This window comes from Poecilia formosa, unplaced genomic scaffold (genome assembly GCF_000485575.1).
Source record: "Poecilia formosa unplaced genomic scaffold, Poecilia_formosa-5.1.2 Scaffold124, whole genome shotgun sequence".
Lineage (NCBI taxonomy): Eukaryota > Metazoa > Chordata > Actinopteri > Cyprinodontiformes > Poeciliidae > Poecilia > Poecilia formosa.
This window is the reverse complement of record NW_006800063.1, coordinates 433,934-444,994: the sequence shown is the minus strand read 5'-3', so window position 1 is coordinate 444,994 and position 11,061 is coordinate 433,934. Positions and strand designations below refer to the sequence as shown.

Sequence of the window (11,061 nt, the reverse complement as noted above, 5' to 3'; positions counted from 1 at the left end):
ATAGATAGATAGATAGATAGATAGATAGATAGATAGATAGATAGATAGATTTCTCTATATTTTGAGATCCTTTCAGAATGATCTAATTAAGGGCCTCCTGTCCCTTTAAATCAAAGTAAGCTGTCGCAGGCCACGCCCCCAACTCAACGTTCACATTCGCACTTGAGGATGACTGTAACCAGACGTGATACTATATAATCATACATTTTGAAGTGATGCAAGTACTTTCTGAAAGGTAAGTCAAAAACAAAACACTTGCCTTTCCCACCACCCATTGTGCTTTGTATACAGCGTCAAAACCAACTGATCAATAGTTCTGGAGCTCCGCTTGGTTAGTTAAGGGGTTGGGGGGTTGCTAGGTAACCGCGCAGTGCCGTTGATTCTAGCTTAAAATCAACGGCAGATAACACAGATAGTTTTCTAACCCCCAAATCCGCTTTTGTTTTCCTGATAAACTGTCTAAATAAGTTATGTATGGTTCTATCTTTATTTTGTATTTTGACGTTTTTGTGTGAACTTCTTTAGTTTCGCATTATTTTTTGCCTAAAACCGTCTCAGTGCGGCCCCTTTCCTCTTAACGGTGCCAGCAGTTGAATTATTCAATTTGTTTCAAACCTTCAGGTTTTTCTCACTAAGCCCCGCCTTTGGGAATAAACCATCTCACTCAGACACACAACCGACTTGGGAGTTGGGAGAGTTACCGTGGCCACAGCAACAAGTGATGATGGCCTCCAAATGTGTGATTTATTTTGTTTGTTCACAATGTGGACACAGAGCGGAATGGGTCTCCTTTACTCTGACTATTGGCGAAGGTATGCAGCAGGATGAACAAGGACTGTCAGACAGGAAACGGGATCTCTGGCTGTTTACTCAGGACATAGGAAGCTGCTGGTTGTTTTTAACAAGGTTAAAGAGGTTTTTGAATTGGCTTTTCAGACACCAAAGAATAACTTATTGCCAAAAACAGCAGTTTCTTTTTTTTATTTTTAAGAGCTCGGGCTGTGGTAATAACAGCTACTTATTCTATCTTTATTAGGTAATTGTATGGATCTGACTGCATGGCACAGCAATCATAGCCCCACAAACATAAATACTGCTCTTGATAAACATTCACATGTACAGTTGTTTAGGACACCAGTCACAAAAAGTAGTGTAATTTACATCACTAATCTGCACACAGTAATTGCATTTAATCATATTTTCACATTTATTTTACTGATACTCATTGACTGGAGAAAATATTAAAACTCACAATCCTGACACAGATAGTTTTGTGGAGTTTAATCATACTTGACTGAAATTTATGATCACAACAATAAATCAAAATTTGTATTATGATAAGTAATTTATCACGATACATGGTAAACAATACAATAAATACCGACCTCAAATTGAACCTCAACTGGAACTATATGTGAATATTGCATAGACCCCTTTTATCAAATTTCATTTATGTACAATTATACATTTGAACAGTATAATCTGCATTTGAATTCAGCCCTTTTTACTCTGATGTATTTGAATACAATCCAGTGAAACCAGCTGACTCCAGAAGTCACCTAATTTGTAAGCCGTGTCTAATATTGAGGAATACAATCTCTGTGTAAATCCAGCTGTTTTGTTTCTTCACTCAATATAACACTACACTAGTGTTGTGATGTATCCAAGTGTGATCAGATGCAGAGTCCAGTCAGTGGCTGTTATCCCTCACGGACAGTAATTCAAATTGAGATTTCATGTTTTTTATATGTGGTTTAAGTGCTGTATTTTTAAAACATAATTAACACAAAGTTTATGTCATTTAGCTATGAAGACGGAGATCAGGAAAAGAGGATGGAGAGAGAAGGAATCAGGACAAAGGTTGGTCTAATATTAGGTGGAAGTGTAGGAACAGCCACTTAATCCCAAATATTTGATTTTAAAATATTATTTACTTTCTAAAAGTGCATTAGTAAGTGATGCGCTTTTAGAAAATGTTTAAAGCTATTAAATAATGCTTTTTTAAAACAGCAGTTTGTACATATTTGTTCAAACAATCACTATATCACTATGTTGTAACAGCATTATCTAGGACAATCTCTAAAAAAAAAAAAATCAAACTCCTCTGCTTTCTCCCTATGGACCTGCTGTCATTTGAACAAATACTTTGTTCTGTCAGAAACAACCAATCAGAGCCAGGAGAAGGGTCTTAGCGCTGTCAATCACCCTCATACACGTGTTTTAACAAATATCTAAAAAACATATTTTTATAAAAGTTGCATAGTGTAGCATTAACCTTACGAAAACACAGTTAGCAGTGATCTCTATTGACAACAATATTGCACTCGGTTTCATTTGATGCCATTGTGGAGAAATTGGTGAGTGAAAACGGACATGTAACAATTTAGTGTTAGCAGTCCAGGCTGCTGCTCAGATGTCAAAATTTATTCATTTAGTCATTAATATTTTGCAATGTATCCGCATGGACCTCAGAAAGTATGTAGTTGTGCCCCAGCTTGAACAGCATCCGCAGACTGCTGCACTCTACAGGTTTCTGACGTGCACAACAATGACCGTCAGCAAGGGATGGGAATGGAGAATTGTTTTTTGGAGAGAGCCGGTTGTAGAGAACCAGTTCTCAGTGGTTAAATTCGTTGGACTTGTTAATCTTCTAATCTAGCAATTCCACTTGTCGGTTCTAATAGCATGTGATGAATTTGGCTTAGTTTAAAGGAATTTGATGTTTAATCACACAACTGTTGACAGCACTTACCAAAAGCAGAAACCAAAGTTACCTCTGTATCAGGGATTATGGGATAAGATGTCAGATCCATCGTCAGGCTGTGATTATATGTTGACAATGTGACCAAATGTGTGTACAAGCTGTTATTATCTGAGCTCTGAGCGCTATGCGTCAGCAGAAAGCGGTATTAGACTGTACCAAAGACTGTTGAGATTTCACTGATTTTGATAAACAAATTTCTTTATTTGTGCGTTATTTCTATGAAAGAGGACGATGAGAGGAATCATCCGTACTGTATTTACCTGCACAAATAAGCCCTGTTAATAAAACTTTTCCCGAGTGTTGCTTTTTTCTGGGGGGGATTGATAAATAAAAATAGACTTCAAAATGATCAGTATTTTTCATTTGTTACATTGTCTATACTTTGTCATAAAGCAGGATGCATCCAATAATGGACATGTTACCCGTGAAAACTGGTCAAACAAGCGTGACTATGTTCTCTCCATGATCGGCTATGCTGTTGGACTGGGAAATGTCTGGAGGTTTCCCTACCTGACCTACAAGAATGGAGGGGGTACATTAATATTCTCAGATCCATTATCCAATCCACCGGGGCTCCTTTTCAGTCTTGTCATTAATTGTGCTACCATTTTTTTTTTTTTTATTCTGTGCCATTGTCATATAGGGGCCTTTCTCATCCCATACTTCACAATGCTTCTGGTGACTGGTATCCCCCTTTTCTTCCTTGAAAGTTCCTTCGGTCAGTTTTGCAGCCAGGGTCCGATCAATATTTGGAGAGCAGTGCCAATCCTGCAGGGTGAGATTAGAAAAAAAAACAAAAACATATGTCAATAATTTCAGGGAGATGAAAGGTAGATGTGGTTAATGGTCAACGCTGTGTCCACAGATGAACGCGGTTCTCATATTTAAAGAGAACCGCTGTTAGTGAACAGCTCTATTAGCAACAGTTAACTTCATCCCAGCTCTGATTGTGCGGTAGCTTCTTTAAGACTTTGATAATGCAAATTCTCCTTTAGCTGGTAAAAGGACATGAAGAGCATTTTAACAAGTAAAATTTAAGTAAAATATAGATATTTTATCAGCCATTAGACAAGTCATTCACTATTCAATCATTTACTGTTGTCTGTGAAAACAAATCAAATATACATGTAAATACTGATAAGTAATGAAACTCTTTGACGGGCTGCACAGCTGTTAGTGCTTCTGCCTTGTAGCAATAAGGTCCTGGGTTTGAATCCTGGCTTTTGAAATGCACTGTACACTGATAGAACTGATGAAATGTTTATGTTTTAAGGAGTTTTCATCATTTTACAGTTTATATTCTCGCCTCTCTTTCCAGGTGTCGGCATAGGGATGGTGTTGGTGACTCTCTTAATATCTATTTACTACAACGTCATCATTGGTTACAGCCTGTACTACATGTTTGCCTCCATGCAGAGCCCTCTTCCATGGACCAGCTGCCCTAACACCACTACCACCACTACCTGCAGTGACAAGCCTTTTGGTGCTTATTTAAAATGTCATAGTTGCATCTTCTGCGGTTTAGAAGGAGGTGCCATTTCTCTGAGGTTTTAAACTGTTTAGGAACATCATAAGATGTCAAACGATTGCATTGTGACAGATGACACAATACAATCAAAAGACGTGTGATCCATTCACTAACTGTTTATCTTTTTTTTAGTATTTTGTAATGTCAGTGGTGTGTTGACACAATCGGTCCAGACTTGTAATCCATCCAACATAATCAAGATGGATGTCCAGAGCCCCAGCGAGTACTACTGGGAGTAAGAGCTACACATTTCTAACGAGCATGCTAAAATTGACCCTACTGCATGCTAGCATGCTAAAGATGTCTCTCTTGTCATGTTTAGCCATGTGGCTCTGGAGCGATCTGGTGGCCTGGATCAAACAGGACCAGTGGTTTGGCACCTTGCTCTTTGCCTGTTGTTGAGCACCGTCCTTGCAGGTGCAACTCTGATCAAAGGCATCAAGTCATCAGGAAAAGTATGTCCTCATATCTACAGCATATGGATAAGCTTGTCCATAATTTGAAGTGGAAAATTAAAAGTTCTGCCATATTTGACTGAAGAACTCTTGCGCAATGCAGAATACAGTTCTCTAAATAAGTTTATGTTCACCCAAGGGAGAAAATTTCATGTTAATTAATGATTAATTAATGATTAATTTGAACTTATCTTTGTCCAGGGTGGAATAACTACCTAATGTAACTTTCCGTACAACTTTAATGATTTTTAAAGAAGTTTGAATGTATTATTCAATCCAGTTACCGTAATTTAAAAAAAATACTTAATTAATTCCAGAAGATAAATAAATGTTGCAACTATTCTTATACAGTTACATTAAAAACGTTGTTGTAGATGCTAATGACTGGGCAGGACAGATCTCCTGTAGCCGTTTGTAGTACAGTGAAGCTGAAGAAGCTTCTGACTGAAGACACTGATTTTAATCCAAGTTTGGTCACTGTAGAACATAAAAACTCAATGCAGAAAGACTGCAGACTGGGATTAAAACTCACCACCTACTTGCTGCAAAGCAAAAGTACTAAGCACTGCTTCACTGTGCTGCCAAATATTTCCACACCACCCAGTTAACATTTGGTTATATGTTCCTTAACAACAGACGGTATGGATTCAACCTTAGATAAAGGGTGCAGAGTTCATACATCTCAAGAGGGAGAATAAACTACAGCTGCTGCCCCAATGTGTCGACAGGAATCAGTTATGGTGGTTCAGGCGTCTGATAAGAACGACTCCTGGGTAAATCTGACACGTCTTACTAAATGTATCATCTGGCCCCAGGAATGAGCTGGAGATTGATTCTGGGAGAGAAATGTCTGGGTTTCCCTTCCAGACCTCTGCAGCATGGATGGATGGATGGATGGATGGATGGATGGACGGATGGATGGATGGATGGACGGATGGACGGATGGATGGGTGGAATTAATAAACAAAGAGTTAATTCTGGGCAACATGCCTTCAGTTTACTTTTTCACCCTTTCTGTTGTTTCTCTGTTGTCCAGTGTCTTGTATCAAGCATGTGTGAAATCATGTGATGTACATTTTAAGACTGTCATAAGATTTAAGATTTAGCCACTCATTTCCAACTCATCTTCTTTCTCCGAAGGTTGTGTATTTCACGGCCACATTTCCTTATGTGGTGATTTTTATCCTGCTGATCAGAGGAGTGACACTAGAGGGAGCTAGAGATGGGATTGAGTTCTACATTGGGACCCAGTCCAATTTGACAAAGCTGGCTGAAGCCCAGGTGGGTGTCCAATCAGCCATTATCTGCCTCAGCATGTAACACTAGCTTATACTTTTCAGCTGCACTGTGTGTGTGTGTGTGTGTGTGTGTGTGTGTGTGCGTGCGTGTCTGTGTGTATGTGTTGTAGGTGTGGAAAGACGCAGCAACCCAGATCTTCTTTTCCCTCTCTATTGGCCTGGGAGGACTCATGGCCCTCTCTTCCTACAACAACTTCCACAACAATGTGTTCACAGACACAATAATTGTGTCGGTTACTAATGCTGGTAGGAGCCCAGATTGCTGCACTATTTGGTAAAGAAATTTGAAAATGGCTCCAATTTGTGACGCGCTTTCTTGTCTTTAAAGCAACTAGTATCTTTGCTGGCTTCGCAATCTTCTCCATAATGGGTCATATGGCTCACATCTATAAATTACCAGTTGCAGAAGTCGTAAAGGAAGGTCAGACATTCAAAGTGTTCGGCTAGCCCTGAGGTCTGGTGTATGAAACTATCAGCATTGATGTCATTGTGTTTTATTCTGCAGGATTTGGCTTGGCATTCATTGCCTATCCAGGAGCTCTCACTAAGCTCCCCGTCTCACCACTGTGGTCCGTTTTGTTCTTCTTCATGATTCTGACTATCGGTCTGGACTCTCTGTTTGCAGAAATAGGTTAGACCTTCAACTCAGAGTCAGTCTGTTGGATTTTCATTTTCTAAAGCCTCTCCTTTTGTCCGTAGAGGTGGTATTGACCTCCCTGCAGGATGCTTTTCCCAGAGTCTTGAAACCCAGGCGAGCCTTGCTGACAATAGCAACATGTACATTCATCTACATTCTGGGCCTGCCGTGTGTCACAAGAGTAAGTTTGTCTCACTGCAGCTTTCTGTTATCTGTTTTAAAACCTGGCAATGCGTTCTATCTGTTCCTTTGAATTAAAGGCTGGAATCTACTGGGTGACACTCATCGACTCGTTTATTGCCAGCTGGGTTGTGCTATTTTTGGTTCTCTTAGAGGTCGTTGGTGTTTCCTACATATATGGTAAACATGACCTCCAAAAATCGGTGCACACATTTATGAAAGCGAGAGACTCCTTCAAACCCCAGTCTGGGTGTTTTTTTGTTTTGTTTTGTTTTGTTTTGTTTTGTTGTGCTTTGTTACATTGAACAGGACTGGACCGTTTCATAGATGACATCGAAATGATGATTGGAGAACATTCCCCCCGTTTCTGGCTGTGGTGGAGGTTATGTTGGTTCCTTTTCACCCCCTGCATCTTACTGGTAAAAAAAAAGAAAAAAAGAAAAATAACTTATACATTGTTTCTGCTTCTTCTATTTATCATGTTTAAGTATAACGACGTATAAAAGAACTGTTTAAATGGATAAATAATGAAAAACCTAGACTTAGGCCTACTTTTGTGCACCTAATATTTGGATGTAAATTTTTCAGAGCCACTGTAATTTTGATCAACATTTATCTGAAGATGCAGATAAAGATACCAAAGATCCCAGCGTTTTGTTTTGTTTTGTTTTTTTCTCTAAAGTCATACTTCATTGTTGTTTAGGTTATCTTGGCATGGTCTCTATCGACCTTTACAGCCCCCACATATGGAGACATACACTTCCCATCCTGGGGGTTGTCTCTGGGATGGTGCATGCTTTTTTTCGTCCTGATCTGGCTCCCTATTGCTGCCATCTATCATCTGAAACAAAGTAAAGGAAGTCTCATAAATGTAAGTAAGCGAGTCATAATTTTAAATCTTATGTGTGCTGTTTTTCTGCATTTTTCTGATTTCAAATGTTTTGACATCTGCAGCGAGTGAGATCAATGTCTGCCCCGTCGAAGGACTGGCATCCCTTCCTCGACATGCATCGAGGAGAGCGTTACCCAAAAAATGAACGTGTCCAAGGAGTGGACATCCCCAATGAGGTTGACGAGAGGTCCAGCCAATGCCTTTAATGTGTCTGTTCATCTGTTTATCGGTTAATCTGAGTATGTGAGGCATCTTTCTCAATCTATAGAAATACTTTTAAAAAAAGACAAGAAAAAAAAATGTTTAGCATGATTACTTTTATTTAAATGCATTGTGGGACCAAATAGTGTTTGTAATCTAAACTTAAACTTACTTGTAGCATTGTTAAAAAAAAAAAAATTCTGATCATTTTGATTGTGTGTTTTGTTTATTTTATTATACCTGACAAGGTGATAATTTGCCATTGTCTCATTGTGACGATCTTGATCAGCAACATTGTATAGTCATGTGGATCAATGCACATGAAGCCTAAATAACAACCAACGTTTTGCAGACAAAAAAAAGTGGGAAAATCAAAACGTAACCGACCACACTATTTTTACTCCGTAGGGGGCGTGAGGAATTATACGCTACTTTGTCCTGGCGTCTGAAATAAAATCCCTGCAAAAGTTTGTGAATAATATGCAAAAATGTGAAGAAAAAAAAAAGTAATTTTTTTAGGGCTGAGGCTTAAATCCATTTATAACGACTTAGGTGACCCTCCTTGGTTCTCGTCTGACATACCATTTGGTTTTATTATTCCATCTAGCTCTTCAGAGGAGAGAAAGAAGGGGTTGATATTTGTTTTTTATTTTCTTTCATAACCTCTTCTGAGCGATCAGATAACCATTATCCTGAGAGCCTCAGGGTATTTTTTTAAAGCCTTTGTATCTGCCACCTAATTACCTGAGTGAGAATACACCTCACTGCTGGCTGCTCTACTCACAAACACACACTCTGCCCGGCTAGGTTTCCTCATAACAACAGCAGCATCCTTCCCAGGTTAAACACAAGTTTAGCCGTATCAGATATGAGACAATTTTACTATATGATCCGATGTCACCTTCTGTTTATATACATAGTTCTTTGGAGCTTTTTATGTATTACACTGATATGTTTGTTAGCTAGTAATTCTGTTGTTTACATGTAATTGACCGTGCATGTTCATATTTTAAGTTTTCAATTAATCTACGATTTTTGTAAATGAATGTGTCATTTTATTCTGTATTTGTACCACTATTGTTTAAGATTTCAATAAAAAACCAACATCAGATGCCTTCATCAAACTCAGACATAAAACAATTTCCTGTGTTTGTGCTGCATTTTATGTTGTTTTGTTTCCCAGAAGGATTTAATGTGTCCCAATGACCTTTAGGATCCTGTCCAGTAAGATCTGAATCAGGTGTTGACATCAGCGATGACATCATTACATCATGTGTTGGTCTGTGAAGAAAAGGGAAATACAAGGTTGATGTTCATGTTTGACTTTGAAAGTCACACCACGGCTACAACATAAAGAGAACTACATGTGAGATTGTATGATAGACATTCAAAAGTTTTTTTGTGTTTTATAAATATATATATAACATATTAATATTTTAAATACAAACATTTATCCTATTTGTCTGGCTTAATTATCAATATGCTCCAAAGTCTACAGAAATTAGATGCCACATAAAATGACACATGAAGAACAAAAAGTATTTTCCTACTGTATTCTTCTCCATCACAATAACATCTTTTAGTAAAACTGCATTGCCACTTAGAGTTCAAATTTTGGCTTCCTAACTTGAACACGTGACTTTGATTGTTTTGAACAGCTGTTCTCCATTTTTAGGGGTAAACGACTTTCCAAATCACACAACCAGTCCACAGTGGATCTTTAATAACTTAGTTTTTGATATGGATGCAATGTTTCGCTAAATACTGATAAGGAATTTTACTCAGGCACAGAAGAAACACCTTGAGGCTCGTGCCCAAGTAAAAGCTCTATGCATGTATCCTTTTGTCACCAGAGTTACTCCCATCTCTAGCTTTATTCATCTTTTATTTTATTCTATTTTATTCATATCTTTTTTTCATCCATCTTTAGCTTAATCTGCAGGCTTTCTGATTTAGCTTTAGGGACTAAAAAGACCACAGAAGAAAGTGAATGTAGTGTTTGGTCAACCATGGTAGTCTTATTTGAGGAGATGTGGGGGAAGCTAACAATTAGGGTGACGGCAGGAAGAAGAAGCAAAAAGCCTGGTCAGCAATTACAGGCAGAGTTTGATCATTTAACAGCAATGAATAATTCTTTATAAAACAATTCGTAAATACTAGAAGATTTTATTTCTTCAAAATGTACTTTTACAAAATGTATCATCTGTTGAGGAATGCTATAAAGACACAAACCATTTTCTATCAGTAGTAAAATATGTATTGTTTTTTGTTTTTTTTATGGCTGCATCACCACACCTGACCACCAGATAGAGCTGAAAAGTCACGTGGAGTCCAATTATATTTTACATAAGATCCTCACAGATTTCCATTAAGCCGTCCCCAAAAGACGTTACATTAACTCTATGAAATGGTCAGAATATCTGTGAGCTGCATGCAGAACAGCTCTCTTTATGTGAAAGAAAAAAAAAATTAAATCTTGCTCCTTTTTTTTGTCTTTTGCTCCCAAAATGAAATTACAGTGAACTTACTGAACCTCAAACCAGATTCTTCGTCTTTCTTTCTCTCTGCGTGCAGGGAGAAGCAGCAGACAGTGAGATATAGAGCCCTGTTTGAACTGTATGTTATAAATCAAACGAATCCAGATTCATTTTTGTTGTTTTCAAGTTTCTCAAAATGTAGAAAAAGCCACTAAAAATACCACAGGGTAGCACTTGCGGCCCCGGTAATTGTGACAGATGCTTTTTTTTTTTTCTGAAGGAAACAGAAATGCGCAAAAGTGAATTTATTATTATTATTTGAAAAAAACCTGAGCCGAGGTTCGGTTCTGTTTTCCATCTCTGTCCCTCTCCTCTCTGTCCACCTTCGTCCCCCCACCCCCCTCCACCTTCCCACTCACCCAGATAAGTCAGGCTTCTCAACAGCCTGTTGCTATTAGATACCGCTGAGCTTGTCACCATGGCAGCAAATGCTCCATCATTCTTCTTTTTTTCTCTCTCTCTTTATTTTACTGATGCACACTCTCACGTACACAGACTCCCTCGTCCACGCATGTCGTTATAGGTGGCTGTGATGTGGTGGGAGGAGGCTTGTCCTTGAGTTGTTCAGT

General features: G+C 38.4%; 1 protein-coding gene across 2 annotated transcripts; it reads left to right on the top strand.

Annotated features, from left to right (window-relative positions):
* The first annotated feature begins 118 nt into the window (after window positions 1-118).
* Window positions 119-9,095, top strand: slc6a14 (solute carrier family 6 member 14). 2 transcript variants are annotated; one of them, XM_016675969.1, is made up of 16 exons: window positions 119-235; window positions 1,806-1,860; window positions 3,161-3,296; window positions 3,408-3,539; window positions 4,083-4,247; window positions 4,425-4,527; window positions 4,615-4,747; window positions 5,888-6,028; window positions 6,156-6,291; window positions 6,374-6,466; window positions 6,551-6,676; window positions 6,745-6,863; window positions 6,943-7,042; window positions 7,172-7,281; window positions 7,566-7,733; window positions 7,817-9,095. In XM_016675969.1, exons 1-16 carry the CDS (start codon window positions 216-218, stop codon window positions 7,958-7,960), a joined length of 1,881 nt encoding a protein of 626 aa, XP_016531455.1. In that variant the 5' UTR covers window positions 119-215; the 3' UTR covers window positions 7,961-9,095. The 2 variants fall into 2 exon arrangements, with proteins under 2 accessions (XP_016531455.1, XP_016531454.1); XM_016675968.1 differs by having other exon boundaries at window positions 3,158-3,296.
* The last annotated feature ends 1,966 nt before the right edge of the window (window positions 9,096-11,061 follow it).

Coding starts and splice junctions, on each gene's coding strand:
- slc6a14 (XM_016675968.1), top strand. CDS start 216: ATGCAAGTACTTTCTGAAAG. Junction 6,292..6,373: donor TGTGTCGGTTACTAATGCTG/GTAGGAGCCCAG, acceptor TTGTCTTTAAAG/CAACTAGTATCTTTGCTGGC. Junction 7,282..7,565: donor TCACCCCCTGCATCTTACTG/GTAAAAAAAAAG, acceptor ATTGTTGTTTAG/GTTATCTTGGCATGGTCTCT.